Source organism: Cynocephalus volans, chromosome 12, assembly GCF_027409185.1.
Source record: "Cynocephalus volans isolate mCynVol1 chromosome 12, mCynVol1.pri, whole genome shotgun sequence".
In the NCBI taxonomy this organism is placed as follows: domain Eukaryota; kingdom Metazoa; phylum Chordata; class Mammalia; order Dermoptera; family Cynocephalidae; genus Cynocephalus; species Cynocephalus volans.
Window position 1 is genome coordinate 49,725,280 of NC_084471.1, and position 16,970 is coordinate 49,742,249.

The following is a 16,970-nucleotide window of genomic DNA, read 5'->3' on the forward strand; positions in this document are numbered from 1 at the left end:
TTCCTCTTAAAAGAACTACCAATCCCCCATTTAAAAAAAAAAAAAAGAAAGGAAAAGAAGTGTGGGAATCACAAAGTAAAAGTTTTGGAGTTATTTCTAGATGGAGAGGACCTAGAGATCAAACTGAGTATCTTATCTCTCAATAGGTAAGAGGGAACTTTTTCATTTCACATTTCCTAGGTAGACGTCTGGTGTCTTCCAGCTTGTGGTGAGGGGGTCTATTAGAGCAGAGCAGTGTGAAGGAGGAAAACGATATTTTTTTCTTTCTTGAAATATTTTCTTTTGGGAAATGGAAAATGAATAAGCCAAATGTGAAGAGAAATACTGGAAGGCATTTGGAGCAAAAACATATCCAAACTCAGGGATTTGTCTAAAATTACTTTAACATAATCTCCTAAGAAGCCATTTTATAAGGATTTAAGAGAGTGAACGGTGGTGATTCTTCTTGACACTTAATTAAGATACTCTAAACTATTATTCCCAAAATACTTTTGGTTCCTAATTTTTTTTTTTTTACTTAAATATTACGTGGTTTTGGTTTCAGTATTTTTACTTGTTTTCAGGTAGTCATCTGGAGGGAAACCCCTGTATAATTTGATTTCTATGTCTTCTAGAATGCTAAATGGAGACAAGAATGGGAACAGAGAAGTTTATATAATTACCTTGACATTTATAAATGTTTCAAATATTGTTGATTTTTCTAGATTGCAAAAAAACACTTTTTCATGGTTGAACATTGAATTCTGGGTTATTTGAGATTTACAGTATATTTACTTCACTACTTACAGCTGAAATAATAACCTAAAGTTTACTATTTTCTCATTTATAAATAGATACATAAATATCTGTTTTCTAATATATAAATATATTGCTCCAGAGATAAACATTTGGAGTTGATAAAATTTGCATTGAAATTATTTCTTTTTAAAAAATAGTCTCTGCCACCTTTGAGTCAGCCTTATGTGGAAGGCTTGTGTGTTTCTCTTGAACCTCTACCTCCTCTACCACCTTTGCCACCTCTTCCACCTGAAGATCCAGAACAGCCTCCAAAACCACCTTTTGCAGATGAGGAAGAGGAGGAAGAAATGCTGCTTCGGGAAGAACTACTTAAATCTCTAGCAAATAAAAGAGCTTTTAAGCCAGAGGTAATTTAGATGTCTGAACCTCTAGGTGGTGCTGTTGAGCTTAGTTTTAGGGTAGTCCTTTTTTCTGATTACTTGGGATTCATTGGGCTTTTCAGCAAAATAGGGATAAGTCTAATACTAAATTGCTTAAGACTTTTGAAGACGACAGAAATTTCTTTTTATTTAGAAATGCTTCATTTTTGTCTCTTCCTTGTTTAGGAAACGTCCAGTAATAGTGACCCACCTTCACCTCCACTTCTGAACAATTCACAGCCTGTGCCAAGAAGCAATCTATCAATAGTCAGTATTAATACAGTATCTCAGCCTAGGATACAGAATCCAAAGTTTCACAGAGGACCTCGTCTTCCACGAACTGTGATCTCGGTAAAAACAAAAAATTTAATACTGCTTTTATACAAACAGCTTGTGAGAAATTTGTATGAAATTTTGCTTACCTGTTCCCTATCACATAGTTTATTTATATACACACATTATTCATATATAAATACAAATTTTATCTATTTTTTATTTTTTAATGATGAAATGAGAGCAGCATCTTCACTTAAAAACTGGTAGAGTTTGGTGATAGTGTGTTTGGGGAAGTATTATTCTTATCAGAGTGGTATTCTTTCCTCTGCTATTTCCTTAGCTTTTTTCCTATAGAAGTGGGCCTATTCAGATTTTGTATTTTTTCTGGAGTCAGTTTTAGCAAACTGTTTTTTTTTTTATTTTTCACATCTTTTTTTATGCTTTGCTCATGTTTTCCAGCTAGTCTCTATACTGTAATGGAAGAATTTTTTAATGATGTTTATTGCTGTTTATTAAGGAGTTTGAAATGACAGTTTCTTTCTACCTTGTTTTCTAATAGCTTCAAAGTAAAATAAATGGAGCAAAGCCAAGTTGAAGTCTTGCCTCTGTTAGGTCAGTCAGCTTTGGCCACTTACCCTCTATATGTAACCACAAAACTACAGTTTTGTTAGTTATTATATAGAATTATTAAAATAATTTTTCTTTGGTTTTGGAAGAGTTCATTTAGATGGCATTATAGTTCTTTATAGAAAGTTAGAGAAAATGAAACCTAATGAGGAAGGTGATCATAGTAATGTCTAGAAAGACTTTTAAGAATATAGAATATTTTATGTTTTTGGCATATGACCAGCAATGGTGGAGTGGGACACTATTATGTAATATAAACACAAGGAGCCATAGACTGTTTACTTAAATCCCATTATTTTTGTGGATTGAAATTCAAAGAAGTTAAATGACTTGTCCAAAGCCACACACCTAATTGTGGTAGAGCCAAGAAAATAATATACATACTTTTGTCATTAAGAGTAACAAATGCATTATCTTTGTAGCTTCCAAAGCATAAATCAGTGGTTGTAACACTAAATGATTCAGATGATAGTGAATCTGATGCAGAGGCTTCCAAGTCAACAAATAGTGTTTTTGGTGGATTAGAGACCATGATTAAAGAAGCAAGACGAACTGCTGAGGTAAGTGCAATAATGACAGGTGAAAAGAGATCTGTGGACAATTGTTAAAGTTTTTTTTTTTTTTCTGAAAATTAGACCTTAGAGTTACAGATTTTTAATACATTGATTTGTGGAAATATTTTAAGTATTTGTGCTATTAGGATTTTATATAATGAAGCATTTATAAATTTGGATAGATTTTACTGTTAAAAGTCCCCTTGTGTTTTCAATTAACTAATCCCTTTTTCAGAATAGTAAAATGGGTGTACTAAGGAAATTCATTGTTGTTTTAGAATTGTGTTATGTTACCAGAAAATAGTTTTTATTAAAGTATGTTATCTAAGTACAACTTTTTCCTTTTTGCTGTTACAACAGTTGTTTAGATATGATTTAGTTCAGTGATTTTCAAGCTGTAGGTCTTGACTACTTGGTGGATTATACAATTAATTTGGTTGTTAGCAATTAGCATTGTTTTAATAAAAAGTAATAGAAAATAATGAAGATATTCAGTTATTTCTAAATATATTAGTATACACTATGTTGCAATGTAAAATATAAATCTTAAGTGTGGAATATTTGAAAGCTGTTGATCTGGATGAATTCTACTGTTTTTTAGCAAGCTTCAAAACCGAAAATACCTCCAAAATCTGAAAAAGAAAACGATCCTTTGCGAACACCTGAAGCTTTGCCTGAAGAAAAGAAGATTGAGTATAGATTATTAAAGGAAGAGATTGCCAAGTAAGTGACATTTTATGTTATTAGCTTTAAAGGTATTTGCTGTTTTCAAAACTTCTCTTAGCCTGTATAAAATTTATTGGCACTGGGAAATACGTGATGATGATTTTATCCTAGATGCACAGTTAATGTTTTTATAACTCCCACAGAAGGGGGAGCCAGATGATCATCCATATACTTGAATACAATGATGCACTGAGATACAATCAGCTTAGAAAAAGATAAAATCACTCAAAGAGAAGAACTACACTATCAACTTTGAATGCCAACGTGTGTCATGCATGTTGGTTATCATCATTGCTATTGATTAGTCAATGTGATTAGTATTTTTACTTTATTTTATGAAATAGAATACATTTTTAAGAAAAATAGTTTCCATTTATTCTTTGATATAATACATCTGTCTTTATTGATTATTTTAGTCGTGAGAAACAGCGTTTGATTAAATCAGATCAGCTAAAGACAAGTTCATCATCACCAGCAAACTCTGATGTGGAAATTGATGGGATTGGTAGAATAGCAATGGTTACTAAGCAGGTTACAGATGCAGAAGCAAAACTTAAAAAACATAGGTAAGTCTGATTACAGATGCAGAAGCAAAACTTAAAAAACATAGGTAAGTCTGATTATCTTCTCATATCTATTTGTTCCTTTATTAGAGGGATATATTTTTATGATGTATGTCATTAATAAATGTACTATAGGATTACAAATTCTTCCATATACTTGGTAGAACTATAGAAGCCTATCATTTTGTTGAATTATATGTTTACATAAAGTAATAGAATTAATGTTTAAATAAAAATATCAAGCCATCAAAGGAGAGTTGTCCCCTTCACATTTATATATGGCTTATCCATTGTTAAAAACATTTATGAAAATCCTTTTTAGAATTTTCTTTAAAACCTCTGGCATGTTGTTTGGAATACCTTTGTTGGAAGCATGTTTTTTTTTCTTAAAGGTGTACTTCATTATTGGAAATAGTTATTACCTAGTCTGATCAGTAAGATACATGGTCAAATTATGATGGTGTTATAAAATGTGAATATTAAGTTATGATCATAAACTTCTTATATGTTTTGTGAAATTGTACTGTTCAAGTGGTGTTTGGAAATTTTGAGATTATGTGTAAAATTTCATAAGGTGAACATATTGAATGATAGAATTAATTTGAATTCATTAGTATATATTTGGTAGAAATAATTATATTATGGGTATATGTTTTTTCCACTCTAACTACCTTGAAGTCATTAGTTGATGAGCAAAATGGTTTTAGTTATCCGTAACATTTTTGAGCATTGTCCGCTTTTAGGTTTACAAATATAAAGGGGAGGTTCTGTGCAAAGATAGTAAGACTTTTCCTGTCCCGATTTTGGTAACTGACTTAACAAGTTCGTGAACTTTAAACTGTGATAGTGAAAAATGATTACAGTGGTGAATTAACTCTTAATGTTGAAAAATTATTAATAATAATTAAACAATTTAATGGTTTTCAAAACAAGCTTCAAAAATTTATTTGTCCATAGTTAAGGAAAAAGAATAGAAATTTACAGCCTCATTTCTAACATAATAGTTACCTTGGATTTTTTTTTTTTTTTAAATCATGGAAAAAGTAATTTGGGGTATTTTTATAAGGCAATAGAGATAGATATCTCAAGGAGATAGTAACTGCATAAAGTTTTATATTAAATATACAAATGTATATTCTGTTTTCAATTTAAGAACAAGTCATTAGATATTAAGTTTTCTGAACAAATAAAATTCATTTTAAAATAGTGTTTATAAACATCTTTACTTCTGAATATTTATCTTGCACTAACTGCCCTATTTCATTAAGATGTGCCATCATTTTATGCTCTAAGAAAGAAAAATGTTGCTAGTTAAGCTATGATATGCAATAATGTTAAGGTACATCCTGATTTTAGGGATTTCAAAAATGTTTTATAGATGAAATATGAATAAACTTTCAAAAAATGTTTTTTATTTTACCATAGTTGATTGTACATATCTGTGGGGTACAGAGTTGATTATCATTACCTGTGTGCAATGTGATGCTCAAATATAAATTTCCAAAATTACCAATGAGAGATTGTATGTTTATGTTTTAAAAGTAAGAGATTAAAATAAGTTCTTTTAGGGCTGGCCCGTGGCTCACTCGGGAGAGTGCGGCGCTGGTAGTGCCGAGGCCATGGGTTCGGATCCTATATAGGGATGGCCGGTGCGCTCACTGGCTGAGCGTGGTGCAGACCACACCATTCCGAGGGCTGCGATCCCCGTACCGGTCAAAAAAAAAAAGTTCTTTTAGATTCTATTTCTTTAATAACTTTTATAACAAATGAAGTTTTTAAAAAACTTTTAATGTACCTATCTTTCTGTCTCCTGTCTATCCTCTCTACCACATATTTATCTGTCTTTATAATTCATTCTAGAAGTCAGTAGTTGAAACTTAGTATCTTTCTGGAAAGATCTCTCTTTTTTTTTTTTAACTGAAGATTTAAAATCTTTTAAATTTATTCATAGCCATAAATTTGTTTTTTTGTCCTGTTTTGTTCTCACTTTCAAACTTCTGTATATGTGTGTGATTATTTAATAATTATGCTTTCTTCCCCCCTTTCCTTGCATTGGAATAAAATGAGTGAGAGATTTAAAAGTTAATTAAATGTGCTTGATTATGTTTATTTGTATATGTCTTAGCATTATAAATGAAGCTAAATATCTTGGCTTTCTCAGTCCTCATTGTTCAGGATACATATAGGGTTAGATTCAGCCAACATTGAACATTTACTATAAACTTTTCAACTATAATTCATGTTAAGCTCAGGTGGGTTTTTTTTTTTGTCTTTTTTGTGACCGGTAAGGGGATCACAACCCTTGGCTTGGTGTCGCCCGCACCGCGCTCAGCCAGTGAGCACATCGGCCATCCCTATATAGGATCCGAACCTGCGGCGGGAGCGCCGCTGCACTCCCCCGAGTGCGCCACGGGGCCGGCCCCAGGTGTTTTTTTTAAAAAAAGATCAGACCCATAGTTGCTTTTATAAAATGTGACAGTGTCAGTTTAAATACCTGTGTGATTGAAGAACATAAAAGTATTCATGCATTTAAATTCTCACCTGCATATTAAAGATATATTTTTTAAATGCATCACTACTTTGAAAACCTTTTCTTCTGATGGTGTCAGTCTGGTAGTTTAGAAAACATTAGTAAGAATTTTGTTATTTCCCATTTAGGATTCTCTTGATGAAAGATGAATCGGTTTTAAAGAATCTAGTGCAGCAAGAAGCTAAGAAGAAAGAATCTGTTCGAAATGCTGAAACAAAGATTACAAAACTTACAGAACAGCTTCAAGCAACTGAGAAAATTCTCAGTGTCAACAAAATGTTTTTGAAAAAGCTTCAGGAACAAGTAATGTTTTTTTCTTTTTTTATTACGATATGGTAGTCTTGAGTTTACATTTTTATAGGCCAAATTTTCTGAGACAAACCCATAAAAGTAAAGCCATAAAAATATCAAAAATAATATAAAAAACTTAGTTTTTTCATTGAGACATAATATTGGAATATTTTTATTTTCAATTGAATACCCTAAAACTGCTGTGTTTGAGAGAGAAGTAATATCTTCTTCTAAGGTTTTCTTACATTTTCAGAATTATCCTGTACTTTCAGATTCACAAAGTTCAACAACGCATTACAATTAAGAAAGCTTTGACTCTAAAATATGGAGAAGAGCTTGCTCGGGCAAAGGCAGTGGCTAGTAAAGAAATAGGAAAACGTAAACTGGAACAAGATCGCCTTGGAGTAAGTTATTTGTAGAAATATTTCATTTTTGGAAGGCATGAGGTTTTTATGATACTTTTGAGGGTAAGAGATGTATAAAATAACTCAAATGTTTTTTTGCAAATTCAGAGAAAATAAGATTAAAGCTTTGTTTTTAAATGACATCCACATTTTTGGATGCTTACTTTTTTATTTTGTTTTGACTTTTTTTGGTTTATTTGTAGGTCATAGATTAACTAGCTAGCAAATCTGTTAGAGACTTAAGTTAAACTCTGTTTTATTCTCCTTATTGATTTAGTTTTATAATGTTGGCATTGTGTTATAGGGATAGCACAATTATCTTACCAAAAATTGTTTATAAAATCACAGTAATGTAAAATATTTTTGTCATTTTTCTCCCCCAGCCAAACAAAATGATGAGAATGGATAATTCTCCAATATCAAGTCCGAGAAAGCATTCAGCAGAACTAATTGCTATGGAGAAAAGAAGATTACAAAAGCTAGAATATGAATATGCCCTGAAAATTCAAAAATTAAAAGAAGCCCGGGCGCTTAAAGCAAAGGAACAACAAAATATCACTCCAGTTGTGGAAGAGGAACCTGAATTTTCTTTACCTCAACCCTCACTTCATGATCTGACGCAAGATAAATTAACCCTGGACATTGAAGAAAATGATGTTGATGATGAAATTTTGTCTGGTTCAAACAGAGAACGAAGAAGATCCTTCTTAGAATCCAATTCTTTTACTAAACCTAATCTTAAGCACACTGATACACCTAACAAAGAATGTATGAACAAACTTACTAAAAATACTGTAGAAAAACCAGAACTTTTTCTAGGGTTAAAAATTAGTGAATTGCAAAAATTATATTCAAAAGCTGACAGCTTAAAACAGCTGATTTTAAAAACCACCACAGGCATTACAGAAAAGGTTTTACATGGCCAGGTAACTGAATATTTCATATTCTGTATAAAATCTAGAATTCACCCCAGCCTTATTTACCTTATATAATTATTATTGTTTTCTTTCGCAGGAGATTTCTGTGGATGTGGATTTTGTCACTGCACAGAGTAAAGCAACAGAAGTGAAGCCGTGTCCTTTTAGACCCTACCATAGCCCTCTTCTAGTTTTTAAGTCCTACAGGTATAAAAGACTCAATAAGCTTGAATTTCAGGACTACCCTTTGGGTCTTAATGATAATTACCTTGAATATTAGATGAAAATGAAAAAACAATTGAGTCGTGGTCACTGAAAAATATACTTGGTCCTTCTATGGAAAACAAAAAATTGTCTTACTGTTGGCTTTCAACCATATCAGGAAGTGAGGTTTAGCTCACTCGAGTTTATCAATTCTTATCAAATTCCAATTTCTGTCTACTAGTGGAAATGTAGAGAATTCTGGATTTCTGTCTGTTAGGGATTTGGGGAAAGATAATCAGTCTTGTGAGGATTTTTTATTTTGGGTTTTTAATTTTATTGCTACTCAGTCTAATGAGTACTAGCCAGCCTTCATAAAATTGATTTAGACATTTTCAAATGATTAACCTTTTAAATTCCACAAAGTTTTTAGACTTTTAGAAGTTATGAGACTAAGTGGGTATGATTTTATTGTAAAATTGTAAGGCACCTGCCAGACAGTATAGACCTTTTTCCTAGTTTTTTATGTTGGCTGGTAGTGTGTACAAGAAATACCAATATTGGCCGAGCCCATGGCGCACTCGGGAGAGTGCGGCGCTGGGAGCGCGGCAACGCTCCCGCCGCGGGTTCGGATCCTATATAGGAATGGCCGGTGCACTCACTGGCTGAGTGCCGGTCACGAAAAAGACAAGAAATACCAATATAATATAGCATTTTATCATGTGACAAAAAAAATAGTATTTTTGGAATAAAGCGGGTTTTTTTTTGTTGTCTATTTCAAATCTTTTATGTTCTTGGTATCAAAGTAGCTTGTTACTATCACTTGGTATTCTGGCTGTTTTGTAGTGTTAATTTTGTTATTAGGTGGATAATAAGCTCAAAGTATAGAAATTTTAACTTAGAAAGAAAAATTAAAATTTTTCTTGTTTCTGAGGAATGTTTATGGAGTGTAATGTGCCTGTCTATTCTTGTCTTTTTAGATTTAGTCCATATTATAGAACCAAGGAAAAACTTCCCCTAAGCTCAGTATCATACAGTAATATGATTGAACCAGATCAATGTTTCTGCCGTTTTGATTTAACAGGAACGTGTAATGATGATGATTGCCAGTGGTGAGTAGTTTTTATTTTGAACATTTTATAATTTAGAAGAAGGATTTGGTTGCTTAACTTTGATATGTACATGGTTATGTTTTTTGTGGTGTTATTTTATTTTAGGCAGCATACACAAGACTATACGCTTAGCCGAAAACAGCTCTTCCAGGACATTCTGTCATATAATCTATCTTTGATTGGTTCTTCAGAGACAAGCACTGATGAAGAAATTGCTGCTGCAGCAGGTTTTAAAGACTTCTTGTTTTTTTCCAAGTGAAAATTTGAATTTAGGCAATTTAAAAATTTTATATTCAGTTAGTGACTTTCAGTAGCTGCAAAAATTCAGTACAGTCACCTGGGACACTTTGCCTAGATCTACTGTGTCCAATACATTGCTATTTAAATTAATTAAAATTAAATAAAGGTAAAAATTTACTTTGTCATTAGCCACATTTCGAGTGCTCAGTGGCACTTGAAATGGCAAATGCTTACCATTAGGAAAGCATAGATTTAAGACATTTCCAATATTGCGGGAAGTTCTTTGGACAGAGCTCATCTAAGTAGTTCAGTTTATTTAGAAAAAAATATTAACCTGTTTGTATAGAAATTTTACTAATTATTTTAACAGACCTTTATTTTTATTTACTGTTTTAGAAAACAGAGGAGGGCTGGATGTTAAGATGGCTATTGTTTCATATTCTGTAATGAAATTGAAAGGAATATATACAATTTAACATTGTATAGATTACTGCCAGATGTTGTGAGCAAATATTGTTAAGCTGCTTTCTAGATTTGGTGCCAAGTAATAAATCTTAAACTACAAATCTTTTGGGAAGTAAGGGAGTTGGTATTTACTAAATTCAGTGTTATCATTACCCAGAGTGATTGTAGTCACTGAGTCTATTTCATCATTCCCACTTTAGGGCTTTTAATTTTATTTGATTGTTTAGTTTGTTTCAAGAGTTATTTTTTTTCACCCAAATTGGGTATATACCGTGGTAAGATTTGCCATAGTAGTTAAGATAATGTAGGCTTTGCCCTCTCTAAAGCCATAGGTGTTATTGACTAGTACCTTATACTTTTCTTTATTTGTTAATCTGTTCTTTGCTTCATACTCTTTAATTAGCCTAGTCTCTGTAATTAATGTTTTTTAATGAAGATAACATTGTACTTATTTCAGAAAAATATGTTGAGAAACTTTTCGGAGTAAACAAAGATCGAATGTCAATGGACCAGATGGCTGTTCTCCTTGTTAGCAATATCAATGAAAGTAAAGGTCATAGTAAGTATATGTGTGTATTTGTCTGTCTGTCTGTCTCTCTCTCTCTAAAAATGACCTTGTAGTTTCTATATGATAGCAAACTTTCTGGCATTATGTTCTTAATATAAAATATATATCCTTTCTAATATGATAGAGTGAGTATAGTTCTTTTAAAGTATTATTTGGGTAGCCTTGAAAACAAAAAAACTAGTTATGTCAATTCTCCTGTCTACTTCAGCACCTCCATTTACAACCTACAAAGATAAAAGAAAGTGGAAGCCAAAGTTTTGGAGAAAACCTGTTTCAGAGAATAGCTTCAGTAGTGATGAGGAACAGTCTACAGGACCAATTAAGTATGGTAAGAAGTTACATGCTTTAAGATTTAGAATTATTACATTGTGTTGTTCCATCTTTGTCTGACACTTTGCTAATCTTTTGGTGTATCTACTAGCCTAGTTTTAAACATGTTTTATTTTCTTAAAGCTGCTGCCATTGGTGTTTTAGGCAATATAGGTATTTATTGTGCAGGATTGCCCCTGACATTGAAGAATGTTTTGCATTCATGGCCCCTACCCAGTAAATGCAAGTAGTACTCCTTTGTAAATATGACTGTTTCAAACATTTCCAAACGTACTTGAGTGGGGTGAAGGTGGCAGTACTGCTCTCACTTGAGAAACACTGGCTAGCCTGTGTCCTCCTTAAGTGCAGGTGTTCTATTTTGCTTCACTTTGAGTCTGTGTTTTCTGACATGCCATAGGTACGTAAGAGGAATGAATGAACTGATTAACAAAATAATGTATGAATGAGTGCCTTATTTTCAGGCACATCTTGCATTCTAATTTCAAGTTTGCACAATTTGTTTACTATTTGTGTATTAGCAAGTATCCAAGAGATGTGTACTCACGTTTAATGTAACACTTTTTCTCTAGTTTAGATACAGTAGAATAAATTATCTTCATCAGTTGTAACTTTCAATTAATTTCTTAGTAACAGTTTACAGTCTAATGAATGTGAGTTGTCAGATTATGTCAGTCACCCTTAAAATAGGAAAGACCATACTTCTAGTTTGCCAGCAGAGTCCTAATTTACTTCCATCATCCTAATGTAATTTTTATTTTTTAATTTTAAAAATTTTGTATTTTATTTTAATTTATCAATATACAGTGTAGTTGATTTTCATGTCCCTTTACCAATTCCTCCTTTTCCCCCCTCTCACTCTCCTCTCCTCTCCTCCCCATCAACGTCATGTCTGTTCTCTTGTCTTAACAAGTTCAAGGAATTGTTGTGATTGTTGTGTCTTCTCCACCCCCCACCCCCCCGTTTATTCGTTTGTATATTTATTTATTTATTTTTATTAGCTCCCACAAATAAGTGAGAACGTGTGGTATTTCTTTCTGTGCCTGGCTTATTTCACTTAATATATTTTTTTCTAAGTCCATCCATGTTGCTGTGGATGGTAGTATTTCATTTTTTTTGTATAGCAGAGCAGTGTATTCCATTGTGTAGATATACCACATTTTCCTTACCCACTCATCTGATGATGGGCATTTAGGCTTGTTTCCAACTTTTGGCTGTCCTGGTGTAATTTTTAACAGCACCCCTTTTCATTTTCAAAAATGTCCTGGTTTTGATGATAAATTATATGATAGCTCAGCCTTAAAGCTGTGAGGTACTGCATGTTATTAGACTCCTTCGGTTTTTAGATTATTTTAATGATGAGACTTTTCTTAGGTCCGTGGATTAAAGAGAGTATGAAGCTAATAATACTTTTCCTTATAGCCTTCCAGCCAGAGAACCAAATAAATGTTCCAGCTTTGGATACAGTTGTCACTCCAGATGATGTCAGATACTTTACAAATGAGACCGATGACATTGCTAATTTAGAAGCAAGTGTGCTTGAAAATCCTTCTCATGTACAACTTTGGCTCAAGCTTGCATACAAGTATTTGAGTCAAAATGAGGGGTAGGTCGACTTCAAATCTTTGGGTAAACTGTTGCACATTTATATTTTTATGTTTGCGGTGTATTTCACCTATGGTAGTCAGGTTTCCTTTCTAGTAGTAATGGAGTCTTTGTTTTTTGACAAAGCCAAAAGCATTTTATTGTTTCAAACCTATTAGAAAAGATTAGCGTGCATGGTTCAGTGTATGGGTAATAAATTATACTAAAGTTTTTAACTCCAGTAGGCTCTTATTTCAAAGTAGGATTAGTTAAAATAGTAAATTCTGAGTGGTGAAAGATTAATTGTTGGACTTTTAAAAAAATCAAGTAGTCATAGTCTCAATAATTGTGATAAAGTAACAGTGGAACATGTTAATTTGCAATGGTGATTTAAAGCTTATCTAAGAACCTCCAAATTCTGGTGAATTGTCTCTTTTTCAGTGTATGGTACTAAATTATGTGTATTCAAATAAGGTAAATAATAATTTATCTCACAACTGATAGCCCCTGTTGCAAATTTCATCTTCTGGCTTCTTTTCAATAGTGGAGATAAGCCAGGAATAACCTTTTTATAATCATAATTTTAGAGTTTTAATAATTCAGGGTTTATTTTACAGGCAGCTCTGATATATCTAACTATCTTAAAACTTAGTATAAGCTTTTAAATAAGGCAGCATTGCAGAGTGCTAATAAAGCACACATGCCTGAATATGGTGCTTATTTAACTTTCCTTGTGTGTATCATTTCCATGTTAATGGAACAAGTTACAGTGTTTTCTTTTCTGACTCATTTACTGACTGAAGGCCAAAAGAACTGTACATTATTTTATGAATAGGACCATGAGAGAGAATTATCTTCTCGAGGAGATAGCAAGCCCTTGATCATTGAATAGAACTATTATATTGAAAGCTTTGATATTTTGTGCTGGCAGTAACTGGCCTTGAGAGAGTGTTAAACAACTCTCTTTCTTGGCATTCTTTTCCCGTGACCGAACAGTGTAAATCATAAAAGGTATTGCTGAATATGGACATAAAGCACATTTGAAGTTGATAATCTTAGTGGTTTTATAACACTTTTTATCTGTGGTAAATGCTTATGGAACATCCACTTAAAAAGGAATTGTTGGGTCTATGGAAAATTAGGGCCTTTTTTGGACAGATGTGATTTAAAATCCTAATCTATTCTCCCTTGTCATAAGTGATCCTGGATTCTTGGTAGGTTCTAATAGAAAATGGAATTAAAAATTTTACTCATTAGATTAGCCCTATTTAAATTTTCAAGCATTTTTTAAAAAAACCACCACTGCCTTTTCTTTTAAACATATAGGCTATGTTCAGAATCCTTGGATTCTGCTTTAAATGTCCTGGCTCGAGCATTGGAAAACAACAAAGACAATCCAGAAATTTGGTGCCATTACCTCAGATTGTTTTCAAAAAGAGGAACCAAGGATGAGGTGCAGGAAATGTGTGAAACAGCAGTTGAATATGCTCCCGATTATCAAAGCTTTTGGACTGTGAGTAGAAAATATAACATAGTCCTGTGTGTGTTTTCATAATTCTTTGAGTCATCATAAATATTGATGGCTTAATAGATTAAATTCTTTTTAGGTATAGATAGAATAACCTTACTTTCAGTTTCTAGTAACCTCAAAACCACTTCTTCTGGGTTAGGATTAATTTAGACTAAGCAAGAAGAAAATATTTAGTGAAGAGGTGACTTTGTTGTTAACTTTTATTGGTAAGGAAAAAGTATAAAATGATTAAATATTCTGCACTTACCTTTTTCTACACAGTTTTTGTTTGGGCAAAGTTAGGTGTAGTTTTTGCAAAACACCTGAAAAAATTTCTCTTTTAGATTTCCTATGCTTACATAAAATTACCATGAATGCCTAGGAATATCTTGGTCTTTTTGTTATTTGTCTTCGTTGCTTATGGAAATAATTCTAATCTATAATTCACACTAATATGAAACCTTCCCAAGATACAAAGATTTGGTGAAAAAAATGGGTTCTTCCTCTTTCTCCAAGAAAGATGTTTTCTATCCAGACTTAAAACTGTAATTGATCCACTTATGAAATAAAACAAGTATTTATTAATATCTGAACTTTTATCTGCTGAACTCAGGAACTATTAGATTCAGATAAATTTTCAGATAAATCTGTTGCTATCAGATCTATCATTTACTTGCTAACAAATTCAGAACCAAATAGATTTGGATAACGTGTTATCCCTTAATGAGTGAACTTGCTACTGTATCTCTTACTCTCTGAACTCAGCTACAGAATAGATTTGGATGGATGCGTGATTTTTGACCTGGAACCTTGTACCAATCTTAATTGTGTGGAATATTCAAAAGATGTAATGTTTTTTCCTTGAGGTTGGTCTTTAATGTGTTTTGCCATGCATTTGTAATATAAATGCTATTTTCAAAGTTTTTATACAGTCACAAACCTAAGCAATGCAAATTGTATGTGATCATAAACGTACTTTTGGATATCTATCATGGCCTTGCTGTGATTTACCTATTGATTCAGGGAAAGGAGAGATTAAATTGTGTCAGTGATGATTCAGGGTACCTCTGTATTGTTTTAGTTTTAATCTGATTCCACTGTCCAACATGTGATAGAGGGAAATCTAGGTTATAGTTCTGGAAGATGGATTTATACATTTTTATAATTATCCTTTTTCCAGAAATGGAAGATTTGGTATGAGACAGTTTCTTAATGAAATGTTAAAAATCTGTAGTTTTAGTTTATTCCTATAAAGAAGGATTAATTATATGAAACCCCTTTGGGCAGTTTCTACACCTAGAAAGCACCTTTGAAGAAAAGGATTACGTATGTGAGAGAATGGTGGAGTTTCTGATGGGAGCAGCCAAGCGAGAAACATCAGATATTCTGTCCTTTCAGCTTTTAGAGGCTCTTTTGTTTAGAGTTCAGCTGCACATATTTACTGGAAGATGCCAAAGTGCACTTGCAATTTTACAGGTAAACATTTGTTGAAGCATTTAATTGTATTTTGTAGAAAATGTTTAAAAGCTCTACATTATAGGTAGCATTTTTAAATGGTGAGAGCACAGGCTTTGGATTGGAAACCTTGTTTTGCCACTTACTAGTAAATTGTATTACATTGAGTAAGTTTATGACTTTATTTTCTCATTTGCTGGTGGGGATAATATCTTCTCTAGAGTTTTTATAAGGTTTAAGTGAAAATATTTTATGTTAATTACCAACCAGATAAACTTCATTATTCAAAACCATAAGAGAAAAAAAATCAGTCCATAATGAAATCTTCTATATGGTTGTGGGGTTTATATACTTTTTTACTGTTTTGTCTTTATCTTACTAGGTTTTAAGTATCAGGACATTTAAAATGTACAAATAAATTTCATCATTTTTTATTAATTATGTTATAAATTTTATTTTATTTTTTTCTTATCCTCATCACCGTCAGCCTGGATTTTACATTACAAACTTTAGCATAGTAAAAACTATGTTAATCTGGTACCCACATCTCTAAAGAGTTTTTTTGTAAAAAATATTGGTAACTATCAAAATTTTCACTTAGGTATTTAAGAATCATTCCAAAGAAATATAACACTTTTATTCTTCTTTACCTTTACGTTTGAATATTATTATGAGTAGTAGTCACTTTTTTTAATGGAAACATTAATTATATGTATTTGTGGGGTACAGAGTTGAATATCAATACATGTATACAATGTGTGATTATAAAATTAGGGTAAATAGCTAATTCATCATTACAAAACTTAATCTGTTTTTGTGATGAGGATATTCGAACTAGGAGTCATTTTTTAAACACATTTAGATTATTTTTCATTTTTCCTAGAATGCATTGAAATCACCTAATGGTGGAATAATAGCTGAATACCTTAAAACAAGTGATCGATGTTTGGCATGGCTGGCCTACATACATCTTATTGAATTCAACATTCTCCCTTCAAAATTTTATGATCCATCTAATGCCAATCCTTCAAGAATTGTTAACACAGAATCATTTGTAATGCCATGGCAAGCAGTTCAAGATGTAAAGACTAATCCTGACGTGTTGTTAGCAGTTTTTGAAGGTAAGGGTAAATGTTTATAAATTATAATATGAACTGTTATGACATCAGTGTTTAGAACATCAGCTTACCCATTATTATGATCCTTTATAATTAAGTGGAACAAATTTATATCTACATATTGCAAGTTGTAGTTTCACAAATTATTATGTAAATGCTTAAAAGATTAATGAGTGAATAAGAGAAGATGAAGTTGGTATCTGTGAAAACCAGGAATTGTACTACTATGTTATGTAATTTATTTTTCTGATTATGGCAAGGAATACCAGCTAAATATTTACATAAGGTAGATAGTACAGATTTGATGAGTTGATTGAATCAAAGAACTAGGTACTTCTTTTTTTA

At 32.1% G+C, this 16,970-nt stretch overlaps 1 protein-coding gene across 1 annotated transcript in view; it reads left to right on the forward strand.

Moving 5' to 3' along the window:
- ZFC3H1 (zinc finger C3H1-type containing) overlaps nt 1–16,970 on the forward strand; it is a 52,969-nt gene that overhangs the window by 23,262 nt on the left and 12,737 nt on the right. Inside the window, exons 8-24 of the mRNA XM_063075947.1 lie at nt 936–1,145; nt 1,344–1,508; nt 2,483–2,620; nt 3,216–3,337; nt 3,757–3,906; nt 6,562–6,736; nt 6,997–7,128; nt 7,512–8,054; nt 8,143–8,252; nt 9,227–9,358; nt 9,464–9,585; nt 10,521–10,622; nt 10,840–10,959; nt 12,381–12,564; nt 13,869–14,055; nt 15,340–15,528; nt 16,391–16,628. Of these exons, the coding sequence (XP_062932017.1) occupies nt 936–1,145; nt 1,344–1,508; nt 2,483–2,620; nt 3,216–3,337; nt 3,757–3,906; nt 6,562–6,736; nt 6,997–7,128; nt 7,512–8,054; nt 8,143–8,252; nt 9,227–9,358; nt 9,464–9,585; nt 10,521–10,622; nt 10,840–10,959; nt 12,381–12,564; nt 13,869–14,055; nt 15,340–15,528; nt 16,391–16,628 (3,019 nt within the window). The remainder of the gene's footprint in view (nt 1–935; nt 1,146–1,343; nt 1,509–2,482; nt 2,621–3,215; nt 3,338–3,756; nt 3,907–6,561; nt 6,737–6,996; nt 7,129–7,511; nt 8,055–8,142; nt 8,253–9,226; nt 9,359–9,463; nt 9,586–10,520; nt 10,623–10,839; nt 10,960–12,380; nt 12,565–13,868; nt 14,056–15,339; nt 15,529–16,390; nt 16,629–16,970) is intronic.